This window comes from Aotus nancymaae, unplaced genomic scaffold, assembly GCF_030222135.1.
Source record: "Aotus nancymaae isolate 86718 unplaced genomic scaffold, 86718_ANA_hifiasm-v0.15.2.pri h1tg000064l_1, whole genome shotgun sequence".
NCBI classification, from domain to species: Eukaryota; Metazoa; Chordata; class Mammalia; order Primates; family Aotidae; genus Aotus; species Aotus nancymaae.
The window spans coordinates 33,812,115-33,839,125 of record NW_026988479.1 but is presented as its reverse complement, the minus strand read 5'-3'; the positions used below and the strand labels follow the sequence as shown (position 1 = coordinate 33,839,125).

General features: G+C 61.6%; 1 protein-coding gene across 2 annotated transcripts; it reads right to left on the bottom strand.

The window, feature by feature from the left end:
* Positions 1-1,163: 1,163 nt before the first annotated feature.
* MICALL2 (MICAL like 2) lies at positions 1,164-25,744 on the bottom strand. Of its 2 annotated transcripts, XM_012470909.3 has the most exons (17): positions 25,569-25,744; positions 15,911-15,959; positions 14,142-14,283; positions 13,059-13,249; positions 12,205-12,320; positions 9,923-10,699; positions 7,825-8,093; positions 6,574-6,667; positions 5,934-6,094; positions 5,296-5,451; positions 4,748-4,812; positions 4,556-4,679; positions 4,343-4,433; positions 4,005-4,078; positions 3,220-3,334; positions 1,767-1,813; positions 1,164-1,392 (listed from the first exon to the last, which is right to left on the bottom strand). In XM_012470909.3, exons 1-17 carry the CDS (start codon positions 25,709-25,711, stop codon positions 1,307-1,309), a joined length of 2,700 nt encoding a protein of 899 aa, XP_012326332.2. In that variant the 5' UTR covers positions 25,712-25,744; the 3' UTR covers positions 1,164-1,306. The 2 variants fall into 2 exon arrangements, with proteins under 2 accessions (XP_012326332.2, XP_064222699.1); XM_064366629.1 differs by lacking the exons at positions 1,164-1,392; positions 1,767-1,813; positions 3,220-3,334 and having other exon boundaries at positions 5,296-5,447; positions 25,569-25,711.
* Between the last annotated feature and the right edge of the window lie 1,267 nt (positions 25,745-27,011).

Genomic DNA, 27,011 nt, shown 5'->3' with positions numbered 1-27,011 from the left:
CCTCGGAGGGCAGAGGGGGGTTTCCACCAACATGCTTGGTCCCAGTGGCCCGACTCTAAGAGAGGCCTTGGCCAGGCAGAGCATGGGCCCCTTTCCCCACTCATCGCTGTGTGCGTGTGGCCTGTGGACTCACCTGGGGGAGACCCTTTCCCTCTTCAGTGGGCACTGAGCAGAGGGCACAGAGGGAGACAGCGGGGGTCTCACCATCACCAGAGGGCAAGAGGGCACCTCTGTGCTCCACCCTCATCACTGCCCCAGGCACACCGGTGGGCCCCTCTGACCCTCACATGGCCCCCAGGCAGCCCATGTCACCAAAGGCTCAGAGAGGGCAGTGCCCTAGCCCGAGGCCACACAGCTGCTGGGAGCAGGGCAGACTGCAGAGGCTGTGCTCCATCTGGGCACCCCGGCCTACCCACCCTCTCCACGCCCCACACCAGGTACACTGAAGGCCACGGAACATCAGAGTCCCGGCCAGCACAAGCTCCCCGGGGCCCACGCACACAAGACGGGGGCTCCAGGCTCTGAATCTGCTGGGACCCTGCTGGGAGCCGTGGGGCTCCTGACTCAGGAGAGCATTGGTGTTTTACCGACAGGTGGAGAGCATTGGTGTTTTGCCACGGCTGAGGGCTCCCCAGGACTCCCCCAGTGGCTGAAACAGTACAGCAACAAGCAGCAGAACCCCACCCCTCCCAGCACAGATGGGGAGACGGAGGCCTGCAGGGAAGCTTCGATCCCAGCTTAGCGCTCCTCCCACAACATCCACTCACTGGAAGTTGGAAAGGAAAGGATGGGGCACCCCACGTCCTGTTCTGGCCACCAGGAAGTCACCCTGACCAGGGCCAGGACTCACACTCCTCCATCCCCGGCCCCAGTCCTAGGAGACCAAGGTCACAGCTCTCAGGCCATGGGTATGTGGGGACACCAGCACTCAAAAGTTCCCAGTCTACACCAACGCCACCTCTGACGCTCTCTCCAGCCCATCTATGCCAGAAAGCTAGGAAAGTGCCCATCCGGGGGCCAGGCCCAGAGAGGGTCAGCTCCTGCCCGAGGCCACAGAGCACGTTCGTGCTGCGGGCAGAGCTGGGAGACAGGCAAGACCCCGGGCAGGTGGGGGGCCGCCCAGGGGCACCGAGGCAAACACGAGGGTGCAGAGGAGGCCAAGCCCATGTGATCAGTTTCTTTATTGAGGCCACAGACCATAGCGCAAGTCCCTGCTGTCCACGTGCCCCTTGCGGGGACAGGAGGCCCCTTCCTGAGTCTGTGTCCCAGTGCTGGGTCCGGGCCAGCCCACAGCCCCACGGGCCGCTCACTGGGAAGTGCTGCTTTTGCTGCTTTTGCTTTTTGGTGACCAGATCTTGGACAAGCGGAACTTGGACTTCTTCCTCTGGAGGTCTAGAGGATGGGTGGACAGAGAGGCCACACTCATCACAGCACGGCCACAGCCCACACAAGTCCCCCTGCAGGAAGCGTCCTTCCCTTCCACCGGCCGCAGTCCTCCTGGGGCCTCAGAGCCTGCAGGAAGCCCTGTGCCCTCCTGCATGAGCAACTGCTCCGACCGGGCACCCCAGAGGGCTGGTCCCCACCATGACCACATGGTCACCAGCTGCCCCCTGGCCCTCTTAGTGGTGGGAGGGAGCTCTCACCCTCAGAGTGAACCTGCCCATCCAGTCACCAAGGCTGAGCGGGGCCCCGGCACTACCCCCTCAGCAGGAGTCCCGGCCCACCCAGCCAGCCCACCTGGCCCCCAACACCCCCAGCCCAGTCACCCAGCTTCTCAATCATGTCCCGCAGCATCTGGTCCTCCTCTTGTTCCCTGAAACAGGACCAGATTGGTCGTGAGTGACAGCAGCAATGGGGACGTGCTCTGGAGGGGCCCACGGACAGTCTCCAGCCAACCTCACCCCAGCACTGAGCCCCACCTAGTCCCATGATACCTGGCCCGGGAGCCTGCTCCCACAGAAGCCAGGTCCCCGCCCTCTCCAGGGCCAGCCCCTCAACAGTGACCTGGGACAGGAGGGCCTGGGCTGACCACACCAGTAACCTGGACAGAAGGGCCCTGGCCTGACCCATGCCAAGGCCCCTTCACGCTCACAGAGGGGCTCATAGAGGTGGGCTCCAGCTGCCGACCTGCGTGCCATGCCCGGGACCCCCATGAGATGAGACAGGAAAGCCATCGGTCACACACAGCCCTTGTGGCAGACAGGAGACGCATGTCGCCTCAGAAGTCTATGTTAAAAAATAAGACTTTATGGTCAGGCGCAGTGGCTTACGCTGTAATCCTAGCACTTTGGGAGGCCAAGGTGGGTGGATCACGAGGTCAGGAGTTTGAGACCAGCCTGGCCAACATGGTGAAACCCCGTCTCTACTGAAAATACAAAAAATTAGCCGGGTGTGGTGGCACAAGCCTGTAATCCCAGCTACTCAGGAGGCTGAGGCAGGAGAATCGCTTGAACATGGCAGATGGAGGTTGCAGTGAGCCAAGATCATACCACTGCACTCTAGCCTGGGCGACAAGAGCGAAACTCAAAAAAAAAAAAAAAAAAAAAAGGAATTAGCCAAGTATGGTGGTGGATGCCTGTAATCCTAGCTATTTGGGAAGCTAAGGCAGGAAAATAATTTGAACCTGGAAGGTGGAGGTTGCAGTGAGCCAAGATCTCACCGTTGCACTCCAGACTGGGTGACAGAACAAGACTCTGTCTCAAAAAAAAAAAACAAAAAAAAAGCAGGACTTTTAAAAGTTCCTGGCTGGGTGTGGTGGCTCACGCCTGTAATCCCAGCACTTTAGGAGGCGAAGGTGGGCAGATCACAAGGTCAGGCGTTCGAGGCCAGCCCGGCCAACATGGTGAAACCCTGTCTCTACCAAAAATACAAAAATTAGCTGGGCATGGAGGTGGGCACCTATAGTCCCAGGTACTCAGGGGGCTGAGGCAGGAGAATTGCTGGAACCTGGGAGGTAAAGGTTGCAGTGAGCCAAGATGGCACCACTTCACTCCAGCCCAAGCGACAGAATGAGACTCCACCTCAAAAAAAAAAAAAATCCTGATGGCCACGTGTGCCCTTGGCTGCTACACCGGACGGCACAGACAATAACCACCCTGGATAGAAAGTTCCACGGGACCGGCTGATCCTGAAGTCTGGGAGCATGGACCAGACGACCAGTCCTGGCCTGGCTGGGAGGGGCTGACCCCTTCCCGTGTCCCCAGGGCACCTGGCCCTCACCGGAGCCGGTCCTCGTCCAGCGAGTCCACGATGTCACTGCGGTCATTCACGGTGCTCACATACCGCTCCAGGAGCTCCTGCTCCCGCCGCCGCTCCTGCAGTGACTTCAGAGCCTCTGCAGGGACAGCTCTGTCAGTGGGAGCCCCCCGCCATGTCCCTACAGAACACAATGTCCCCACCACCCAAGCACCAGGCTCCTCTTTTGGAGGAGGAAGGTGGGGTCTTAGGGGCACCCGGAGCAGATGAATGAAAGTGAATGAAGGAAGGAAGGAAGGAAGGCACATCAGCCCGAGTGCTGGGGTCCTTCCCCATCATCTCCCGAAAACAACACTCGCCATAGAGATGTGGAAACTAAGGCCGAGGGCGTTGCTGTCCCCAGCCCCAGAGCAAGGAAAGGGCAGAGGCGGGATGGCCAGGGCCTGCGCCCTCAGCCAGGGCACCCGGCATTACAAGACATGCCCACAGCTCACCCTGACCACTGCTGCACTAAACACCTTACGCAAATTGATGCGTTTCATCCTCACAACAGCTGTGCGAGGTGGGTGCGTCAAGCACGCTCGCTCTGCAGGGGCCGAATCCAAACACAGCAAGGCTAAGTGCCTCAGCTGAGGATACACAGCCAGGAGGCTGGAGAGCTGAAACTCAAACCTGGGCCTGCCTGGCTCCGGGGAAGGTCTCTCTCACCACCAGGACAGCCAGGTGGCCTCCCAGAGCCTGCCCCCAGGCACCCTGGGCTCCGCGGCATCCCCATCTGGGGCCCCTTGGCAGGCGGGCGGGGGACGCACCGGGCTTGGCCATGAGCCGGCGCAGCTCCCCCTCGATGTCCTGCTGCTGCTCCTCCAGACGCTGCGCCTTGGACCTGCCGCAGAGACACGTGTCTGAGGCCTGACCCCACTGCCCCTGTCCCCCGCCTGGCCCGCCCAGCCCACGGTGAGGGTCTGGACCTGAGGCCTGACTCTGCTGCCCTGTTCCCGTCCACCCTGCCCAGACTACAACGAAGGCCTGGACACGCCACACAGACACACGTCTGAGGCCTTACCCTGCCACCCCATCCCCCCACTAGCCCCTCAAGCCGGCAATGCGGGCCTGGCCTTCGAGGAGGGGCCCGAGGCTGGGCTCTCACTTGTACATCAGCTCTGACTCCTGTCTCAGCAGAAGCTGCTTCTTGTGAATGAGCCAGAACCAGTCCACCATGAGGCCGTCCTCAGTGTCATCTGGGGAGAGGAGCTAGCTGGGGCAGGGGGCCCACCAGGGTTCTCGGCCCCCGGCCCCCGGCCCCAGGGTCGAGGGTGTCTGTGGGAGTCAGGCTGCCCCAGGGCCAGGCCCAGGCGCTCACCTCCCTCGGCCGCCCGCAGCCGCTTCTCCAGCTCCACACCACGGAGCTCCAGGGTGTCCAGCTGCCTCTCAATGTCCTGCAGCTGCCTCTGGATCTCCTCCGGGGGGAGGTAGTCGGGGTGCAGCTGGGGATGGAGGGGTGGTGAGGACGCCGGAGGGCTGGGCCCCTGCCCAGCTCCCCACTGCTACTCACCCTGACCGGGGAGGTCGCCGTCTCGCCAGGTGGAGCAAGAACATTGACTGGGCACAAAGGTCTCCCTGGAGAAGGGGCAGGATGAGCCTCCAGGCCTTGGCCACCAGGCCCAACTCCACCAGGACACCGCTTGGAAGGAGCCTGCCCTTGGCACAGCTGGCCCCAGCCCTGCCTCCCTATTGCCCCGCACACCCACTGGCTGCCCTGCCGCAGCCCCACAGACACATGAGTGGCCCCCAGACCCATCCCCACCTTGCACCCTGCCCTCCTCCAGGTCAGCAACACCCCGGCCACCCCAGTCCCTCAAGTGGCCGGAAGCAGACACCATCATGATCAGGCATCTGTGACAAGGTGCTCTGAGGCAGGTGGGGTTTCTATTCATGAGGAAGGGCCTGGGGCATGGGGCTGGGTCCTTCCTCCAGGCTTTCCCTCCATTCTGGGCTCTGTGAGCTCCTATGCATCCTCCAAAGCCCCAGCAGGCACTGCCTCCTCAGAGGAAGGCTCCCTTCACCCACACCCCAAATGGCAGCAGCATCTCTGGGGCTGACCTGGTTTGCCCTGAGGATGGGGTTTCTTCTCTTCCTCCTTCCAGCTCTGCACTGGGGCTTCCTGTCCAGGCGGTTCCGAATGAAGCCAGTTGTCAGAAACGTCGAGGCTGGCAGGGACGGCCAGTTTCCTGCGGCGGGGTGGGGAGGGGGACCTGGCTGCCCACAGGTGGAGAGAAAGAGCCACGCGTCAGAACAGGGCCGCCGGGAGCCTGGGGTCTGTCCCAGGACAGCCCACAGCTCACTGGGTAGCCTGGCCCTCCCTGTGCCCTGGGCCTCCCCGACTGGCACAGGGTTGGCCTCACAAGCCCTAAACCCACGTCCTGCCCAGCCTGACCACGTCCACCCAGGGGGCTGCTGGCTGCTCAAGGTCATACGGGAAGTCACACAAGAGCCAGACCTGTATCCGGGGCAGCTGTGAATGCTAGGAACACACACACGCACAGAGATGTGTGCACACACATGCACCACACGCATGAACACACGCACACAGGCCTGCCCAGGACCACCAGCTCCTCTGGCTGACCAGGCCCCTCCTCACACACCCCGGGAGGTGGCACTACAGGTCCAGCCCTGGGACCCCCACCCAAGGGGGAGGGCCAGCTGGGCACCTGGGGCCCCTGGGTCCCATCCAGCAGTACCTAGGAGGCTGGGTCCTGGGCTGGCTGGGCTCGGCGTCCTGTCAGGCCTCACGGGGGTCAGGGTGATGTGCACGCTCCCCACGAAGCTGCCTGAGACCTTCCTGGGGGCCTCCCCCGCCTTCGGCTCTGCCAGGGCCTGTGGCTCCTTGGGCTTCAGAGTCCTGGGAAGAAGGCAGGAGGTCGGAACCTGAACCCCCCATCCCAGGCCTGGCCCAGCTGGAGGGGTTCCCAGGCCATGTGCAGACCAGCCCAAGGGAGCAGGCGGCCTTCTGAGCAAGCACAACATCCCAGCCCACCAACTACACCTGCTGGACTCTCCTGCAATCATGGGTGTGTCCACCGCCACCTGCTGTGGTGTGAGCAAAACTCCAGGTATGAGCTCAGGGCCCCACGGGACCCACACACGGGGAGACTCCACCCCAGCTGCAGGCGTGCTGTGTGAACACACATGTGTGCCACAGTGCCCAGGTGCGACACGCAGCAAGGCTGCCCCCAAACCAGGGACAGCGGCCCCCATGTCTGCTACTCACGGGGAGGTGCGTCCATCTGTAGATGGGCATGTCAATTGGTCAGTTACACACTCACTGCATTTATTAAGTGCCCATGGGGTACCGGGGTGCTAGCCCCGCCCACCCCTAACCTCTCAGCTGGGTTTCTCCCATCCACAGGCTTCAGGTTCGCTCTCCACCCTGCCGGCCCATCCTCCTTGCCTTCCTGGCGTCTGGTGCTCAGGTCTGGGTGAGAGGCAAGGGGTCAGGGCGTTAAGGAAGGAGCGCTGGGAATGGGGTATCTGCAGGGATGGCTGTGCCTCCCCTGGCCATCTTCCCACAGCCACTCCATCCTCAGACACCCACACTGCCAACTGGCCCGTAGGCATCAGGAGCACTGGGCAGGGAGTGAGGGGAGGGGGCTCCCAGCTGGGCCTCCCCTGCTATGTCCCTGGGGGGATCTCTCCCTATCTCTGGACCTCAACTTCCGCTTCTGCCAAATGGGTGGGAACGTGGCAGGATGAGCCCCATGGACTCTGATCCTCTGCCTGTGCAGCGGGAACAGCTGAGCCATGGCTGCCCATCTGCAGGCTTTCCTGGCTCCGGTCCAGCAGGCACATGTGTGAACCCAGGTCTAGCAGGACCCAGGGCGTGGCTTTAATAATGAACACTCAGCCGAATGGAAGGATCTGGAAAACTCTTTTACAGCTCAGTGTGTTCTCTGAGCCCAGCTAGATAAAGCCACCGGAAACTCTAAGATTCCCCCCAGGTGCCTAGAAAAAAGCTAGCTCCCCATTCCCAAAAACACGTGAGGCCATGAAACAGGACTGTGTGGTCCAGGGAGCCCCGGTCCAGGCCCAGGAGGCACCAGAGCTCTCAGGGCACATGGCACCATCACCGGGACACCAGCGGGAGGGTCAAGGCACAGGGCGCCTTCACTGGAACACCACCGTGGGGACGGGACCCAGGGTGCCATCTCTGGTACGTGGTGACAGAGTGCCGTAGCAACAGTGCAGCGTTGTCAAAGCAACTGGCAGGAGACCCCACAGACCACGGCAAAGCCAGGCCACCGCGAGCCGCCAGGTGTCACCGCCAAACTGAGCTGAGCAGGGCTCTGCAGGTATCAGCAGGGCGTGCGGATGGGGAGGGCTGGGCAACAGCACCCGGCAAACAGCATAGCCCTCAGGACGCTTGCAGCCACCACACAGAGAGAGCGCCAGGACCCCAGGAGGCTGTGTGCAGGTGTCACGGAGAACAGAGTCAGAGACGGAGAGGAAGATGGCGGGGCTAGCGGTGAAACCACACACTCTGCAGAGTTCAGCCAGGAGAGACTCGCAGAGCTTCGGCCCCAGTGGCCTCCTGCACCCCAGCCGCTTGCCCACCTGCATTAAGGGGGTGCTTACCCTTTGCCGTCGGGGCCTCTGGCTTCAGCCTGGAGCCAGAACCCACCCTGCTGACCCCCAAGGATTCAGCCAAGCTCCTCCTGCCTGCTGAGGGCAATGCAGGTGCCCGAGCGGAGCTTCCCATGCTCAGGGGGGCTGGCGGTTCCATCCTCGAAGGGGGGCCAAGGGGCTGGGGAGATGGGGACTGTGACGGCTTGGCTAAGGGACTTGTTTGTGGCACTTTGATTTTAGGCTGAGAGCTGGGAGCAGGGGCAGTGGCTGGGGAGGACCTGTAAGTAAAAGAGCATGCATCAGGCATAGCTGGATCCAGGCGCCCTCCCACCATCACCCCAGGCTGCCCCTCCACCTCCCCAGCAGCCTGCTCCCAATGCCCAACCTCTGGACAGAGTCCCACCATCACCCCAGGCCACCCTCCACCTCCCACCATCGCCCCAGTTTGCCTCTCTGACTCCCGTACTGCTGCCCCAGGCTGCCCTCTGCCTCCAAACGCAGGACGAACCACCCTGGCAAGGGATGGCCCACAGACACCCACTTCTGACATGAGTATACGCTGTGGCTGATTTTACCCTCCTGTGAAATCCAGTGTTGGCTGAGATTAAAATATCTAACCCCTAAATATACCCTATAGTCAGGCTGGGAGCACCTGGGGCCTTGTCAGAACCTGGGCCGGCCTAGGCTGCCAGGTTCAGTTGTATGTGACACAGTCTCTGCAGCCTGCCAGACACAAGGCCTCTGTGCCTTCCTGCATTTCCTCAGGCACTCGCCGGGAGTGAGGCTGCCAGAGCCTGGGGTGGGGGAACCACGCACCTCCCCAAGCCTGAGGCAGCGCCTCCATGTCCCCATCCCCCTCACCAACCAGTTCCCCTCTCCCTTTCCCCTATTCTGGGCTCAAGGGTGACCAGGCTGGCTTCCCCAGAGGAACTGGGCTCCACCCAGCCACACATGCCCCTCCCCCACCACCCAGGAAGCACTCCCTGGACAGCCCCCCCACTCATCCTCAGCCCCTAGGATGCCCTGGACACCCCCAGTGCCAGGAGGGGCAGAACCAGCTCTCCTCCCGCCTGTGACCTCCCTGAAGGTTCTGGGCACCCACTGCTGCAGGGCAGGGCAGGCAGCAGTTCTGAGTGGGGAACCCTGCACCCACCATATGGGGCAGCAAACGCTGTTGTCAGCCACACTGCAATGAGCTCCTCACTTGCTACGTCACTGTACTTGGTTGAATGGTGACCCCTAAAATTCACAACCCCTGGGAAGCTCAGAGGGGGACCTTATCTGTAAACGGTCTTTGCAGCTGTGATCCTATTAAGATGCACTCACACTGGGTTAGGGTGGACCCTAGTCCAGTGACCAGTGTCCTTAGGAGAAACAGGAGGGAAGACAGACAGAGAGAAGGCCACATGGAGACGGAGCAGAGACTGGAGGGAGGCAGCTGCAAGCCAAGAACACCCAGGGCTGCTGGGAGCTGCAAGAGACAAGGACAGGTCCTCCCCTAGTGCCCTGTGAGGGGGCTCGGCCCTACCCATGCCTCGACATTGGACTTCTGGCCTGTAGAGCTGTGAGAGGTGGATTTCTGCTGCGTAAGCCACCCAGTGCGGAGGTCTTTGGAAACTGACGCAGCACCCCCTCTATCTGTCCGCATCCTCTACCCAGGGTCCAGGCACGGGCAGGCACGGAGACCAGGCATGGAAGGTCGGAGCCCAGCCGGACTCAATCAGACAAGGTGACGCTCAGACCAGCTAGTGTGGGTCCTGCTCATAACCTGCCCCCACATCCGTGAACTGGGTGTAGGGTCTTTGGGTTCCACGGGAGTGCTGCACAGTGGGCCCCAGAGCGGCAGTGCCACCGTTCCCCACCCCGAGCGTGTGCAGACAGCAGCTTTTCCACAATAACTCATCTTCCACTGCCCTGACCACAGGCACTGCCACCCCAACTCCTCCCCATTCCCCAGAGGAGGAAACCAGGGCTGGGGAAAGTGCCCTCCCCAGGGTCATGCAGCAAGGGAGGGGCAGCACCCCTAACCCCTCTGGCCTCCCAGGGCCCTGCTGGCTGGTGCATAGAAGCTGCACCCCTGGGGTCCCTCGGTCCCTGAGCCACCCACCTTCCAGGCGCTGAAGCACCAGCCTCTTCCAGTGCCTTCCTGAGAAAGCTCCGTGCCTGCTCCTTGCCGCTGTCCCTGGATGGAGCAAGCGAGGACTGAGCGGGACCCCTGCCAGCAAGGCCAGTGCTAGAGGGCACTGCTGGTGTCTGGAAGAACTTATTCCGGGCCTGCTGGGTCCTCGAGGCCGACAGGGTCCAGGCTGGGGGGTCCACTGGGGCTGCAGACACGGAGCTTGAGCCAAGCGTGGTTTGAGGAGCTGCCACTTGGGGGATTTCCCCACCCCGAGGCGTGGCAGGGTGAGGGTCTGGGGCACTCGAGGGCGCAGCGGGATGGGAGGCGGCCACTGCTGTGCGCTGGGCAGCTGACGACCAGCCCATCGGGGAGCTGTTGGTCACACGAGTGTGGACTTTGCCCTCCATGGGCGTGGGGGCCGGGTGGCTCTCAGAGGGCCTGGCCGGGCTCCTCATGTGGATGGGTGCAGCGCTGGCGGCTAAAGAGTTGGGTGCAGCCGGAACAGAAGCCCTGGCAGGCGGGTTCTGCACAGCAGGCTCCCGGGCTGGTGGTGCGGCCTTGGGCGTGTTCGCCTCCTGGGCCTTCTGTGGGGAACAGGGGGTTCTGGAATCTACAGGCATGGCCCCTGGCCATCTGAGGGCCAGACCTGGCAACTTGGGGCTTGCAGAGGCAGCCTCAGGGTAGTGGCTGGTGCAGACAAAGGCGCCCAGTTCTCCTGTGGCCCTATAGGCCCCCGAGTGCAGTGTGCAGGAACACTGTTTGCACCTGGGGAAGAAAGTCACAGGAGCCCGGCTTAGCATCCACCCGCTCGCTCCGCCCTGCCTTCACCATACGCTCCCAAGGGCAGGCATTGCAGACTCCTGTGTCCACTGGCAAGGTTGCTGATTCATTCAACAAGCGCCTCTTCTCAGGCTCAGAACCACTTGAGTCACAGACCCCACTGAAAACCTCGTTTGGGGTGCAGACCCCAGAGGGTGCTCCTGCACACCAGCAGACATGCACACGCAGGCCACCCTGGGCCCCACTTTGGGACCCACCCACTCCAGCCTCTCAGAGTAGGGGATGGAACTAGGGGGGACCAACCCACCCTAGCCTTGCAGAGCTGGAGACAGAAGTAGCGGGAACAGCATTTGTCCTCTAGGAGCCCTGACCGGGGTGCAGGGTGGCAGGGAAGGGCTGGGGATGGCCACTGAGTCAAACACCCCAGTGGGAAGGGCAGAGGCACAGGAGGGAGACTGAGGCAGTGTGTGGAAGAACAGCCAGAAAGGTATCTCCTAGGGGGTGCTGGAGGACACTGGAGCTTAGTCAGGCGCGTCAGGCCCTGGGTGTCTGGGAACAGCGAAGCATCTTTGGCTAAAGCAACAGAAGGGGAGGAGGGGGAAGGTGGAGGAGGGAGAGGAAGAAGAGCTGTAGGGGAGGAGAGTGAGGAGGGGGAGGACGGAGGAGAGGAGGTTAAGGAGGAAGAGGAGAATGGGGAAGAGAATAAGGAGGGGAGGAGGGGGAGAGGAGGAGGGAGAGGAGGAAGAAGAGGAGGAGGGGAAGGAAAGAGGGAGAGAAAGTGAAGGAGGGGGAGGAGGGGGAGAGGAGGGGAAGGAGAGTAAGAAGGGGGAAGAGGAGGGGGAGAAGAAGGCAGAGGAGGGAAGAGGGGAAGGAAAGTGAGGGGCAGAAAGGGAAGGAGGGGCAGAGGAGGGACAGAAGGGGGAGGAGGGGAGGGAGAGGAGGAAGAGGAGGGGGATAGGAGGAGGGGGAAAGGAGGAGGAGGAGGGAGAGGAAAGTAAGGGGAGGTAGGGGAGAGGAGGAGGGGGAGAGGAGGAGGAGGAAGGGGGAGGGGGAGGGGGAGAGGAGGAGGGGGAAGAAAGTAAGGGAGAAAAGAAGAGAAGGGGGAGGAAGGAGAGGGGAAGGAGGGATAGGGGAGGAGGGAGAGAAGGGAGGATGGGGAGGAGGAAGAGAAAGAGGAGAAAGAGGAGGGGGAGGAAAGTGAGGGGAAGGGGAGAGGACAGGGACGGGAAGTGGCGGAGGAAAGTAATGGGGAGAAAAGTGAGGGAAAGAAGGGGAAGGAGGGGAAGGGGAGGATGGGGAGAAGGAGGAAAGAGAGGAGAAAGAGGAGGAGTGGGAGGAAAGTGAGGGAAAGAAAGGGGAGGAGGGGGAGGAGGGGAAGGAGAGGAGGGGGAGGAGAAAGGAAGTCTGTGGCCAGGTGGGAGTGGACAGGAGCCATGGGAGGGTTCTGGGAGGGGCGGTGCACACTCGTGTGCAGGCGGAGGCGGCCCCACCTGAAGCAGCTGCGATGGTAGAGTCTCCCGTCTGCCAGGTGCCGCTGCACCAGGTGCACGTGCTTGCCGCAGACCCCGCAGGTGCTGCTGACCGAGCTGCCGGCCGATGCCTGGCCCTGTGGAAGAGGCCAGCACCTCTCTGAGTGGCCGCCCACCCAGACCTCCCTTCTGACAGTAACCTACAGGCAGCCAAAGAGCCCATCTTACAGCCGGAAAACTGGCAGGGAGAGGAACCAGCAGGCTGCAGTCGGGGCTCACGCCTGGGCAGCCTCTAGCCCAGCCCTGGGGAGGGAGCTGGGGCCTGATGCTAGTGGTCCTTTGGTTGGGGTAGGGGCCAGGGGACAGATTCCAGGCCTCCTGCCCCATCTAGGGGCATGGATCCCATCCAATTCCCATCAACCTGGGAGCCTGAAGTGGTGGTCTAGGGGCAGCTGGGGGGGCCCATCACCAGCCATTCCCCCACTGCCTTCCACCCCAACTCTGCTTCTGAAAAGTGGGGTTGCCTGGGTTCACTCTGCAAAGTCAGCCTGGGGTACAGGGCATACCCCAGCAACCCTTCTCTCCCCGGGAGGGAGGCAGCCTGGGCCCATCTAGGTTCAAGCTCTGTCCCACCTTTGTGCCCTCCTTGGACTCAGTTTACCCATCTGTACAAAGTGGGGTCACAAACCCTGGCTTGACAGAGCCCCGGAGAGCCAGTCCTGGAGGCTCTTGCTAAGACCAAGCCCTGCGCTGGGGAAGCGGCACCCCCCACCTCCAGGTCCCGTGGCTTAGGAGCTCCACCTAGTCCCACAGCCCCCTCTGCACCCACCGGTGGAAAACCCAGGGAACCAGGGGAGGGCGGGCTGGGAGCTTACAGTCTTGGAGGGCGGGCCCTCTGTGCCCCCATTCCTCCTCTGGACCACAGAGTTTGTCTGGGCTGGAGACAGTGGAGGCTTCCGGGCTGGGGCGGGTGAGGGCAGCTTGGCCGAGTGGGCTGGAGCCTTCTTCCCTGACGGCTCCTCCTTGGAGTCCTCTGAGGACCTCTTGATGCCTGCCATGCCCCCAACTGGCAGGAAACAAGCAGGGGTCGGGAGGGTCTCAGCCCTGGCTCTGAAAGGGTCTGGGTCCCTCCGGAGGTTCCAGTGCCCAGCACAGCCTTTGGTGCCTGGGGCCAGGGGGACCTGGGGGGCCAGGACTGGGGAGAGGCAGCCCCAAGGACACATTTTTCCCGGCACAGCCTGGGGCTGGCCCCCACCCCTCCCCTCCCCTCCCCACTCAGAGCCCCAACTGGGGTCAGGGAAAAGGGACTTTTCAGCTTCTCCAGCAGGCGGAGCAGGCCCTGTGCCCAGAAGGACTCCGGGGATTTCTAAAGCCTAGAAGAGGAATGTGGGGGCGGGGGGCGGGGAGCTGAGCTCTGCACACTCAAAGGCTGGGCCTGTCCCTCTCCTGCCCAGTTCTGTCTGGGGACCCCACCCTGCCAGGCCAACCCAGCTTCCATAGGGTCCAAAATCAGGATAGATGAAGGCAGGGCCGGGAGCAATCCTGGTCGGCCAAGACACCCCCGTGGGCACAGAAGCTCAGGGGTCCAGATGGGCAAACTGAGGCCCAGCAAGGGGTGAAGTGGCAGGGGCTGCTGGTGCACCTGCGCCTCAGGGAAGCAGTGGGGGCAGCTCAGCCTGCTCTGGGCAGGGGCCTGCATGAGCCGGAGCTTAGCGTCGCCTGCAACAGGACGAGGCCCCAGCCCCTCTCAGTGATGACACAGCCTAGGGCTTTGCACAGGGACCCCAGCAAGGCCTGTTGCTGCTTCACAGCCAGTGCACAGCCCCGGTGCCCACACCGGTGGCCATTCGGAGCAGGGCTGGGCATGGACCCCAAGAGGTCCACAGGCCCAGGAGCCCTGAGGGTGTGGGGGGCCAGTCCTGGTCCTGCCTGGCTGGGCGAACGCAGCAGAGACTCACTGGGGGAGCGGCCGTGGAAGTAGTTGTAGTACTGGGACACGTAGGTCAGGATGCTTAGCCGGTCGGGCACCTTCAGGGCCACCATGTCCTCGGCGTCCAGCAAGGCCGGGATGCCCAGGTGCTCCTCCGCCACACGGAAGGCCTGCAGGAGGCGGGAGGGGGTCAGCAGGGCAGCTGGGAGTCCCCTCCTCCTCCACCAGGCCCCAGCTCACCTCAACTCAAAGACACAGGCTTGAAGCCCAAAGAGGTGTGGGTTCAAGGCCAGAGCTGGGCTCTGCCTTTGTGGCCTCCCAGCCTCAGCTTACCCATCAGTGCAGTGGGGGTCACGGTCCCATCCACACAGGACTGAGGTTGCCAGGCCAGTGGGCGCTCGAGGCCCTGCCCAGGAGAAACCTCGGGGGACCTGCCTTTTGCCAGGAGAATCACAAGCCCCACGCAGCACAGACTTACTGGGTCTTTGAGCAGCTTACCCCCAGGGCAGGGCAGACACCCACAGACCACTGAGCCCTTCCCAGGGCCAGAAGGGGACACAAAGGCAGCCGTGTCCTGGGGTCCCAGGCAACAGGTGGGGGACGCGGGAGGCTAAGACAAGGACACAAGACCCCCGCGCTGTCCAGCCCAGCAGCTGCTGGCCATGCATGGCTGTAAGCAAGGGCAATGTGGCTTGCACGCCCGAAGAACTGAACTTGTTTATTTATTTATTTATTTTCCCTTTTTTTTTTTTTTTTTTAAAGACAGGGTTTCACCGTGTTGGTCAGGCTGGTCTTGAACTCCTGACCTCAGGTGATCTGCCTGCCTTGGCCTCCAAAGTGCTTGGATTACAGGCGTGAGCCACCACGCCCAGCTTATTTATTTATTATTATAATTATTATTTTTGGAGACAGAGTCTCACTCTGTTGCCCAGGCTGGAGTGCAGTCTTGGCTCACTGCAACCGCCACCTTTCGGGTTCAGGTGATTCTCCTGCCTCAGCCTCCTGAATAACTGGGATTACAGGTGCGAGCCACCGTGTTTGGCTAATTTTGTATTTTTAGTGGAAATGAGGTTTCACCGTGAACTTGTAATTTTAGTTCATTTTAATTAGGTTAAAGTTTACATTTAAATTGTCCCTGTGCTGAACAGGGCAGTGCTGGCTGGGCAGGTGTGACCGTGCCCTCAGCGCTGACCACTGTCCCTGCTGAAGACCAGCTCCAGGGGCAAAGGCATGGGCCAGGCCTGCCTGGCACAGCGCAGGACATGCCTTCGGGGCCAGAGGTGAGTACCAGTACCTCCACCCACAAGGGAGTGTGGCGCTTATTCTGAGGCAGGGAAACTGAGGCTGCACACAGGGAAGGGCCCAGAAACTGAGGAGGACAGGGCAGGACTGGAATCCGGGCAGGGCTGGGAGGCAGGTCCCATGTGGTGAGGCTGGCAGCTGGCCCACCCGGAACTCACCCACGGCCCCCCACAGCCACCCCCAGACCTTTGCTCAGCCTGGGGCAGGCTGGGCTGAGTTCCCCGCAGTGAAGTAGGGTCCACAGCCACCTCCTGCCACCTTGCTCCCCAACTGAGGAAAAGGGGATCAGTAAGTCCTAGGCTATAAGAAGCTATTTCTAGAACCAGGACTGGCTGCGGGGCTGGTCGGAGAGCCCCCATTTCCAGGGCAGGAAAGTGCAGGGCCTGGAGGTCCCTTGGTCCCTCGGACATGGGTGTGGCTTGGGGCGGGTCTGCTTAGCCAGATATGAGGCCGGGGCTGGGAAGGCAGGATGAGGGCCAGTGGGGGAGCACTCACCAGTTTATTGTTTTCATAAATGTTTTCCTTCTTGAGAGCATTGAAGTTTCTGGAAAATGAAAACATGGTGTCCAAAGCAGCTCAGAGTCCTTAAAGCAAGGGACTGAAGGGCCTCAGAGGTCATCTTGCCCAAACAGGGAAACTGAGGCCAGGAGGTGGGCTTTGAAGGAATGAGGTCACACAGGGAACACAGGCACAGGCCAGGGCTCCCGGCCCTGCTCCAGCCATAGTGATGCTGCCAGGATGGCGGTGCGGGCCCCCTCTGGCCCCCCAGGCATCAGACGGCCCCAGCTTTACCTCCTGTGTCCTGGACAGGCCTCCCCTCACCAGTGCTCCTGCCACAGTCAGAGGTGGCAGGAAGCAGGCCCAGGAGGCGAGGTTGCCAGCTCAGGGCGGCCCAGCACAGCTCAGCTCAGAGGGAGCTCGTCCCATCACAACGCTTGGTGACCAGGTGGGTCGCAGAGGCCCAATGTCCCCGGAGGACCACAGGGAATGGACGAGAGAGGCTCCTGAGGCAGGGGACAGCGCCATAGGCAGAGAGGGTGGCCACGCTGCCCCCAAGGGCAGGACAGGCCCCAGAACCGGCTTGTCCCACCTGTCATCACTTCTGTTGACCCTGAGGTGAAGGGTGGCCTTCTCAGTTCTTCACAAATACCAACCTAAGGTTCACACCTGACTTGTGGAACAGGTGCTGGTTATGTCGACATCTCACAGACAGAGAGGCTCAGGGACCTGCCCGAGGTCACACAGCAGGGAGATAGTAGTCAAGGCCACCGAGGTTAGATGCTTCCCTCTTTGGGTGGTGGAGTGGCCTTCCTAGGTACTCAGCAGGGGCCCAGCCTCACCGGAATGCAAGGGTCTCAGAAGTTCCCAAGGTGAGGTCCCCGGCCAGCCTGGACAGCAGGGCCCTCCTGGGGATGCCGAGAGGACAGCCCCACACGACCTCCAGGCTGGTCCTGGGACTCCTCGTGGGCACCTTGGGAAGATGCCCTGGGCAGAAAACACACCTAGATCCCACACAGGAGGCCCCAGCCCAGCCCCAGGCCCAGGCCCTCCCACAAAAACTGCCAGGCTCAGGCCGGGCGCGGTGGCTCACGCCTATAATCCCAGCACTTTGGAAGGCCGAGGCGGGTGGATCACGAGGTCAAGAGATCGAGACCATCCTGGTCAACATGGTGAAACCCTGTCTCTACTAAAAATACAAAAAAAATTAGCTGGGCATGGTGGCGTGCGCCTGTAGTCCCAGCTACTCGGGAGGCTGAGGCAGGAGAATTGCTTGAACCCAGGAGGCAGAGGTTGCGGTGAGCCGAGATTGCACCATTGCACTCCAGCCTGGGTAACAAGAGCGAAACTCCATCTCAAAAAAAAAAAAAAACAACCCTGTATCATAAAAATACAAAAATTAGCCAGGCATGATGGCAGGTGCCTGTAATCCCAGCTACTTAGGAGGCTGAGGCAGGAGAATTGCTTGAACCCAGGAGGCGGAGGCTGCGGTGAGCCGAGATCGCGCCATTGCACTCCAGCCTGGGTAACAAGAGCGAAACTCCGACTCAAAAAAAAAAAAAAAAAAAAAAAACTGCCAGGCTCCCAGCATGGCCTGCGGCTTCTGGGAGAGTTGGTTAAATAGGGATCTGGAAGCTGGGTACAGTGGCTCACGCCTGTAGTCCCAGCTACTCAGGAGGCCAAGGCAGAAGGATTGCTCGAGCCCAGGAATTCCAGATCAGCCTGGGCAACACAGTGAGACCCGGTCTCGAAAAAAAATATGTAGTGATCATGACCCACATTGCTGCCTGTGGGGTCCTGGACAGCAGCTGCTGCCACACCAGCGTGAACTGGACTGTTCTAGAAGTTTCCTGGCCCTACAGAGGGAGCTGGAGCTGCAAGCTGTGTCCTGCCTCCCCCAGGCACGCCCTCTCTTCTCGTAGGACCTCAGTGTCCCTGTCTGGGAGGACAACCGCAGCTTCTGGTGGTGAATCTGATGGCTGTGGCTGCAGCAAACAGGAAGGCCGGGCAGGTCTCAAACGGAGAAAGGGGGCTGAGACCTCTGTGGCCATGTGGCCTGGGCGGCCTAGCTCTGAGCCCAGCCTGCACATCCCTTGCCCGGCGTTAACCCCCATAACAACACTCCAAGGCCCGGACTGTGAGCCCATTTCACAGATGGGGAAACTGAGGCCGGGTGGAAGCCACACGGTGGGGCAGGGGGAGTGGGGTGGGGTCTGCAGGTGGCCCACCTGCCTCCTTAGGAAGCCTCCGGCCCTGCCGTCCGTCAATCTCCTGTGCTCCATGGGAACCCTCCACCGTTTCCAGCTTGGACCACCTCCCAGTAACAGGTTCCAGATGACAGGACCGCCCCTCTGCACAGGCAGAGCTTCTGCGCACAGGACAAGAGGATGCACAGATTTCTCTCCAGGTGGACGGATGACAAGGAGCCCCCTCCCTGGGCTCAGTGGCAGGGAAAGGGGTTTTTGTCTCCTTGGGCCTGGGCCAATGCCTCTGTCTGCCTGGGCTTGTCCCCAGATAGGGCGTGACGCAAGGGCACATGGGTGGCTGTCTATGCCCAACTCCCCCGAGACTCTGCAGCCATGCTGGGCCTCAGCCTCAGCCTCCAGGGCTCAGGAGCCGGCTCTCCCGCCCTGTCTCCCTGTCCCCAGCCCTTTGAAAGCTCAAGCTCTTCTGCAGACGTTCCCCGGGGTCACTGACCAAAATGTCCGTGTCCCCAGAAAGAATGCCCTGGTGGCTGGGAGGGAGTGTTGCAAGTTCTGTTTTTCTCTAAACAAGCCAGAGAAGGAGGCCATCTGCTCCCGCATTGGCTTCTGTCCACCCCAGGGTCCGGCAGTGGCTCTGTCCAGTGGGTTTCCCTGCAGGGCCATTTCACCCCCGGACCCAGAGTGAGGCTCTCAGAGCTCCAGGCAGATCAGGGACCCCAGGCCTTCCCGACGCGTCGGAGCCAGTCCTCATGATGCACAGGTCCGGGCTCGTGCTCAAGAACTGCAGCCTCAGGACCAGGTCCAAGCTGCATCCCAGGTATTTGAGGCCTCCTTAACTGGGCTGTACCACCCTGGCCAGTCCCACAGCCACCACCCATCCTGCCCCAAGCTCCTTCCCCAGCTGCCAGCCCTCCAGCCTCCAGACCATGGCTCCACGCCCCCAACGCAGAAAACCTTTTCCCATGCTCTGCCCGAGGCACCTGCCAGGCCCTCCTCAGAAGCACCTCACGGTTCCCAAGCTCACTCCCCCGGGGACCCTGAGCAGCTGAGCTCAGAGGCCCAACGACACTGGCAGAAATCGCCAGCCAGAACCACCTCACACGTCCCACCAAGATCGACAGGTGGAGACCCCACTCGTTTCTCCAGGAGCCCCCCCTAAAAAATGACACGTTGGCACCCTAACCTCCAGTTCCCCCATGTGACCTTATCTGGAGACAGGCTCTCTATCAAGGAAAGAGAATTCATTTTGTTTCCTTTGGAGATAACAGAATTCAAACCAGGTCTTTCGCAGGGAGCCCTGGACCCGTGACTGGTGTCCTCACAAAAGGGAAATTTGGCTACAGACGCACACTGAGAGAGAAGAGGGTGTGAAGGCACAGTGCGAAGACAGCCACCCCTAGCCAAGGAGAGAGGCCGGGAAGACCATCCCTCCCGCCTCAGAGAGCCCGGCCCTGCCCACGCCTCCATCCAGGACTTTGGTCTCTGGAAACGAGGGAGGTCACTTTCTGTTGCTGAAGCCCCCATTTGGGGGACTTTTCGAGGGCAGCTTGAGCAGACGGACACCTCTGGCCTTGTCAGACAAAAATGCATCAGCTCCCCGCAACTCGGCAGGTGAGATGGCCAGAACAGGGACGCGGCCCCAGCCACCGTCACAAACCTGCAGGCTGATGGGCTGAGACCTGGTGCCCTCTGGAGTTTAACCTCCTCTTACCTGAAGCCTCAGAATTAAAATCAGGTATGCCAAGGGCCAGCTCAGGCACGCACCGTGGGGCCAGGCACGCAGTCGTTGCCCTATGAATGCCTGTGATGCATTTGCTCTGCGCTTGGGGAGTGAGATTTCTTATTTTTTATTTTTATTATTTTTTTGAGATGGAGTTTCTCTCGTTACCCAGGCTGGAGTGCAATGGTGCGATCTCGGCTCACCGCAACCTCCGCCTCCTGGCTTCAGGCAATTCTCCTGCCTCAGCCTCCTGAGTAGCTGGGATTACAGGCACGCGCCACTGTGCCCAGCTAACTTTTTGTATTTGTAGTAGAGACGGGGTTTCACCATGTTGACCAGGATGGTCTCGATCTCTTGACCTCGTGATCCACCCGCCTCGGCCTCCCAAAGTGCTGGGATTACAGGCGTGAGCCACTGCGCCCGGCCCGGGAGTAATTTCTATTCACAGAGTCTGTGTCAGTCACAAGATTCACCCTGAGCAACTCTCCACCATGCCTGCCCCCGCCACCCCTCTAACCAACCCATGGCCATCAACTTCAGCCTGTGGAGTCCAGCCAGCCTCTGTCCCGGCACCTCTAGCGGGGGTTCTTGGGAATGTATACCCCGCTCCAAATTCCTGGGTGGCTGACCTCACACTGTTTATTTCCTGGAACAAGAGGCGGTCATGGAGTACGGGGGGTGGGGGGAGGTGCGGGGCTTGGAAGGGAAGGGGCCCCTCCAAGGCACATCCAGCACATAGGAGAGAATCCCACAGAGAAGGGGAGCAGAGGGAGTGGGGATAGGCAGGCAGACGGACAGACAGAGCTGGAGACAGAGACAAAGACCCCAGCAGAGATGGTGGAGGGAGGCCCAAGAGAGACGGACTAGACGGCACAAAGGATGGAGCAAACCTCAGAGACGCAAGGACGTGGCCAGGCAGAGCTCAGGAGAGGAGCGGGTGGGCAGGGGGTGATGACAACTGGGGCAGGGGAGGCCCCAGAGCCCCCACCTTGCACTTCTGGAAGGAAGTGTGGGGCCCTGGACAGTCGCCCTGCAGTAGGTGGACAGGCAGCCCCTCCCACACCCATCCTGGAGGGTTCTGGCCAGTGGCGGCCGCAGGGGTCTGGCTACAAGCCCTGGGGCAGGAACAGAAGGCCTCTGTCCACAAGCAGCTTCCTGCTGACCCAGCCCTGAGTGGGAGGGGAGGTCAGCCCACCCTCGGCTCTGGCGCAGGATTCGAGGGCGCTGCCTGGGAGCTATTGGGTGGGGGCCACTGTGTGAGTCTCTCCCCTGGCCCCCGACAATGGGAGTGTCTCTGGGAGCCCCGCCACCCTTGGGAGCCACCGCCTGAGGACTCCATGGCCCACACAGTGGCCACCCCAGCCACCCCCACTTCCTGGCCCAGCCCTGCGCCGGCCTCCAGAGCTGCCAGGACCAGGAGAAAGTTCAAGGGACCCTGCCCTGGCACAGAGGGTGCAGCAGAGACCCAAATCACGACACCCTCCCCGGGCCTGGCCACACGTCCGACAAATGCCCCCAGTCACAACCCCCAAGAAAGAGGCCAGCAATGTTCTCCCACCCGCCAGACAGCTTCCTGTGCCACACACAACGCCTGCCCTCTCTCCAGCCCTGCTCTCTACCAGCCCAGACAGGCTGTGCCCCCGTCCCATCTGCCTGAGGGCTGTGCCTGGAGACCTGCCTGAGCCCAGGAGTAAGGATCCAGCCCATGGCAGAGCCACTCTGGCCCAACAGGCTGACTGCCCGAGGGAGGCAAGGTGGGAAGCGGGGCTGTTTGTTCTGGGTGGTTTCTGAGCTCACCTGGCTGCCTGGCTGCCATGTGTCACCAGTATGGAAACAGTGCCCGGGGACAGGCACCCTGAGGCCTGGCTGCAGAGGACCCACAGCCACAGGGCGGGCAGACACGGGCAGGCTGACCAGGCAGGGGGCCCATCCACCCTGCCACCTCCCGGTGAGTGTGGCTGGGTGATCCTGTTTCCAGGCTGTAAAGCAGAGATTCACAAACACTTCTCTGTGCCTGTGGCGCTCCCCAATGTGGTCACACGTGCCTTAAGGAGCAGAGACACAGTACACATGAACGCCTGGATCCCAGCCCGCTCCACCCAGGGTCGGCGTGGCTCAAGGAGCAGGAACACGATACACGTGAACACCTGGATCCCCGCCCCCTCCACCCAGGGTTGGCTAGGCAGAGGCAGAACCAGGAGCCCGAGAGCCCCACCTGGCTGGCCTGGTGCCCGAGCTTATTCCTTCACAGCTGCTTTCCCCTGAGGGCCAAGCGGAAACACGCTCTGCATGCAGCAGGAAGGACTAAGGCCAGACAAAGGGAAGGACTTCCTGGTAGCAGAACTAGAGACACAGAGACAGGACATCCACCCTTCTGCTGCCAAAGGGTCTTCACTGGAAGGAGAGGGGAACAGGGTGGCAGGGGTGGGGGCCTCACGCAGAGTCTGACCTCAGAGCTGCCTTGAGAGGACAGCAACTCTCTGCCTGTCCTTCACACGTGTTTCCTCCCTTCCTGAAGACTATTGGGGACAGGAGGGACAGCCAAGGGCTCTATGAGGAGATCCCCTCATCCCAGCCACCACTTCACCCAAAGGCACAGCAAGGAGCAGAGGCTGAGGGCATGGGATGGGGGTGCTGAAGGCACAGAGGCAGGCATGACTGAGGAGCCAGGGGCCAGGCGCAGCAGTGGCTCACACCTGTGATCCCAGCACTTCGGGAGGCTGAGGCAGGAGGATCGCTTGAGGCCAGGAGTTCAAGACCAGTCTGGGCGATATAACCAGACCCCATCTCAATAAAAAAAAAATAAAGAGACAATATGCTGAGTGAAAGTAGCCAGACGTAGGCCAGGCTCGGTGGCTCATACCTGTAACCCCAGCATTTTGGGAGGCTGAAGCCAGGAGGAGTTCGAGACCAGCCTGGTCAACATGTGGAAACCCCACCTTTACTAAAAATACAAAAATTAGCCAGGCATGGTGGCAGGCGCCTGCAATCCCAGCTACTCAGGAGGCTGAGGCGGGAGAATCACTTGAAGCTGGGAGGCAGAGGTTGCAGTGAGCCAAGATCATGCCACCGCACTCCAGCCTGGGTGACAGAGCAAGACTCCATCTCAAATAAATAAATAAATAAAATGAAAAATAAGAAAATTAGCCCGGCATGGTCCCAGCTACTCAGGAGGCTGAGGTGGGAGGATTGCTTGAGCCCCAGTGTTCATGGAGTCAGTGAGCTATGACAGCACCACTGCACTCCAGCCTGGGAGACAGTGAGACTCCAACTCTGGAATAAAAGCCAAGGGCCCATGCATCCAGACGAGCGCGTGTCCCTGCACGTAGATGCACACCTGCCCCCCATGACACTCCTGGTTTCCTATCAGCCAGGGTCTGCAGAGGTCCCCGTTCCCCAACACCCATGGAAACCTAGACCAGCTTCCTCCTGCTGCTGTAACAGATTTCCAAACTCTGAGGCTGAAAACACCAGGAATTTGTTCTCTCAGGGTTCTGGAGGCCAGACTCCAACATCAAGGTGTGGGCTGGACCTTGCTGCCTAAGGGGGCTCTCCCAGCTCCAGACACCCTTGGTTTGTGGCTTCACCTCTCTGATCTCTGCCTCCAAGGACACATAGCCTTTTTTCTGTCCTTTGGCACATGGCCACCTACCAAGCTCCCACCATATCTACTGAGCCCCAACTGAAGAGCCCTTATCTGGAGAGCTCCAACCATGTGCTGGTATCTATCGAGCCCAGCTCCAGGCACCGGGAGTGCAGCAGTGAACAAAACAGAGCCCCCCACTCTGAAGCTGACAGTCCAGTGGGGACAGACAGACAAGAACCAAGTCAGCCACAGCTCAGGCAACTGCACACTCGCACAGAGCTGGGGCACAGGCCTCCTCTCTGCCAGCCTCCTTCCTGTTCTGGCCTCTGCGCTGTCAGGAGCCACCCTGAGCTTTTATTCATGTATCTGTTCCCTGTCTGTTTCTGGGACCAGAATATCACTCCCTGCATCTGGAGGCCGAGGGGAGCTGGCACAGGACTCAGTGCTGGGTACACAGCAGGCACTCAATAACTGTCAGTGTACCAAGGAGACCCACAATGCCCACTATGCCAGGGCACATACACGCATGTGCACCTGTGCTCACCCCTGGGCAGTATGCACCAGGCCAGCCACACACAGGCACACCTCAGCCAGTGGGGAGTAGAGGGAAGCTCCCTAGAACCAGAGGGCCCCAAATCTCCGGCGATACCAGTGGTCCGTGAAGCTGGTGGCCAGCAGCCAGCGGCAGTCTCTCCCCTCACCTGAAGGCTTTTTAGGCTGGCCCCAGCTTGGATGCCTGGGCTCAGCCACCAGCCAGCCTCATCCAGGACCCTGCATCCCTGGGGGTGGGGTCTTGGCCTGCCTTCCTCTCCATTTTGAGGCCTCCTCCCAGTCTTCAGGTCCCTGGCCCTCCCCTTCAAAGCTCAGCTTCAGGCTCTCCATGTGGAAACACGTGCCCTTGTGCCCAGCATCTTCTGCCTGCAAAGGCAACAGAGGCACATTCCTGGTGAGGGAGAGCAAGTGCTGCCCAGATGCTACATGGAGGCCCCCGGCGGCTCCACAAATGCATGTCACAACCTCAGGACAGGGGCCGAGGCTGTTGCCCAAGACCCCAGCTTCCTCCAGAGAGTGAGGCTGGCAGGACAGTCTCCAGGGGTACAGGGGAGGAGCCCAGGCTCTGCAAAACGGCTGGAGCTGTGTGACCTGAGCAAGGGCCCCTCCTTTTGGACTGGGTTCTCTGGTCTGCACAGCTGGGGCCTAACAGAGGCCGTTATCTGCAGGTGCTCCCTGTGGCTCCTCCCAGCCCCCAGACCTCCCTGCCAAACACACACCACCCCAGCCTCACTCCAGCCTTCACCTCTCAGGACAATGCTTTGTCCAGAAGGTGCCTGGGCTGCAGCTAGCCTTTGAGGGCCTCCTCCCTGGGCCTCTGGACCCCAGCCCAGACACACAGATCTCTGTCCCATCAAGTCTGGTCCCAGTCATTCAGCCAAAGAGTGTTTGCTAAGTGAATAACCGATGAAGCAGGTCCAGGCTCAGCCAAGATTCAGCAACAGGCAGGGCCAGCTGCCCAGCTACACATGCCAAGACCTTCCTGGGGTGAGACAGCCTAGTCCCCATCCCCTGCCACCTCCTGCTGCTCCCAGAGATGGGGGCTGTTCTCCATCTCAGCCCCTATCCCCCAGGGTCTTGGAGGCCCGGCCAGCAGCAGCACCTGGGGTCTAGGGACTTCCTGCCCTGCACTGGCCACTCCCCCACAGTGGCCCTGGCTGCATCCCCTCCAGGGGCCTGGACAGCCTAGGGGAGGGGCAGTGCCCACGAGAGAAGCCTCCAGGGGCCCCAGGGCACTGAGGGCCTCGGAGGGCCCAGAGAGGCAGCTCTGTTGGTTTTTCCCAGGGACACTGAGGGGACTGGGCTGCAGCCAGGGCCCAGAAGCCGCCCTGAGTCACGGCTGACTCAGCCGGCGGGCGGGAGATGTCAAGGCTCTGGCCCAGCTGCATTGGGTGTCCGGGCACACTGAGACCACTGGGGGCAGCCTCGGGGGAGGGGGCTGCACGGTGGGCTGTGCCTGGCGCCCGGCTCTGCCCAGCCCCACGCCTCCGCTCCTCATCCCGGAGCCCGGAGAAGCCCAGGCCTCAGTTTCCCCACCCATCTCGGCGCGCGGCCGGACTGCAGAAGGGTCAAAGGGCGCCGGGCGGGACTCACATGAGGTCGGGACGGTGGCGGTGCAGGATGGCGCAGAAGGCCAGGCCGTCGCGGAACGAGGTGGTCATGTTGCAGATGTTCACGTCGCGGTAGCCCTCGCACTGCTGCCGGCACCACTGCTGCAGCGCCCTGATGGCCGCCATGCCCACGGCGTGCCCGCCGCGCGGCGGAACCACCCTCCGACGGCTTCCCGCGGCTGTGCCGCGCCCGCCTGGCCGGTGAGACAGACACTGGGACCGCTGCCTCACAGTCAGAACCGCGGCGCCGAGCCCGAGCTGAACCGGACTGACGGCGACGACCGGCGGGTCCAGAAGCGAAGCCGAGCCCGGCCCCGCCCCCGCCGGCCCCGCCCCGCCGGCCCCGCCTCCTGGTAGGCCCCGCCCCCGCCCGCCTGGTCCTGCCTCCTGATAGGCCCCGTCACGCCGCTCGGCCCTGACATAGACTGCAGCCCAAGTAGGCCCCACCTCCCGACAGCCCCGCCCCCAGCCTCCAGGTCCTGCCTCCTGACAGGCCTCGCCCCCATCCTCCAAGTTTTGCCTCCTGATAGGCCCCTTCCCCACGCCGCCCGGGCCCAGCACGAGCTCCCGCTCGGGGCAGGTCCCGCCTCCTGATAAGTCCCACCCCCCATGCCGCCAGGTCCCGCCCCAGATAGGCCCCGCCCCCACACCGCCGGGTCCCCACTAAGGCCCCGCCCCCGCCGTAGCCCCGGGACGCCGCTGCAGGCCCAGAACCCCCCAATAGGGGAAGGGGCGCGGGCTACCTGGGGGTTCTGGCGTTCCGGATCCCTGCGGACGCCTCCGGATTTTTTCACAGCCCCGCTTCCCACCATCTGCCGTGCAGAAGAGGCAGGAAAGGCCGGTTGACGAATGGGGAAACTGAGACTCGAACAGCCCTGCACTGTTTAGGGCCTCTGCCCTGGGCAGCCTGGCCTCCCAGGGGAAAGGAGGTGCCTTGTGTCTCAGGGTTTTCAAAGGACGTCCGTATCTGGTTTCTCTTTACAGGCCAGTACATGCCAGCCGGGGTTCCCGACAAGGGAGAGGGGAAGCCTGGGCATTGCCAGAAGAGAAACTGAGGCCAGAAAGGGGGCCATGAAGCCGCAGTTGCACAGCTGGCCTGTGGGGGAGGGAATCCTCACTCAAGGCTTTTCTTCTGGGGGCCTGTGGGCAGGATCTGTTCCTGGGGCAGGAGATTCCTCAGGGTGACTTGCAGGGTGGTTCCCAACTTTCCACTTTGAGCTGTGACACAATAAATAAGGAAAGTCCCTCTGGTGGAGCCCTAAATTATCCCAGGCTGGCCCCTGCCCCCATTCTTCTTGGGGAACTTAGTCTGAGGCCACGGGGACTGGATGAGGCCGGAATCACTGACACCAGCCATGTAAGGGAGGCCTACCCTGCTGGCTGTGGGGCCGGTCTTGTCCAGGCAGGGCCTGCAGGAAGGCAAGTG

Coding starts and splice junctions, on each gene's coding strand:
- MICALL2 (XM_012470909.3), bottom strand. CDS start 25,711: ATGGCGGCCATCAGGGCGCTGCAGCAGTGGTGCCGGCAGCAGTGCGAG. Junction 14,284..15,910: donor TTTATGAAAACAATAAACTG/GTGAGTGCTCCC, acceptor CGCCTCCTGCAG/GCCTTCCGTGTGGCGGAGGA. Junction 12,321..13,058: donor AGGGCCCGCCCTCCAAGACT/GTAAGCTCCCAG, acceptor CCTCTTCCACAG/GGCCAGGCATCGGCCGGCAG.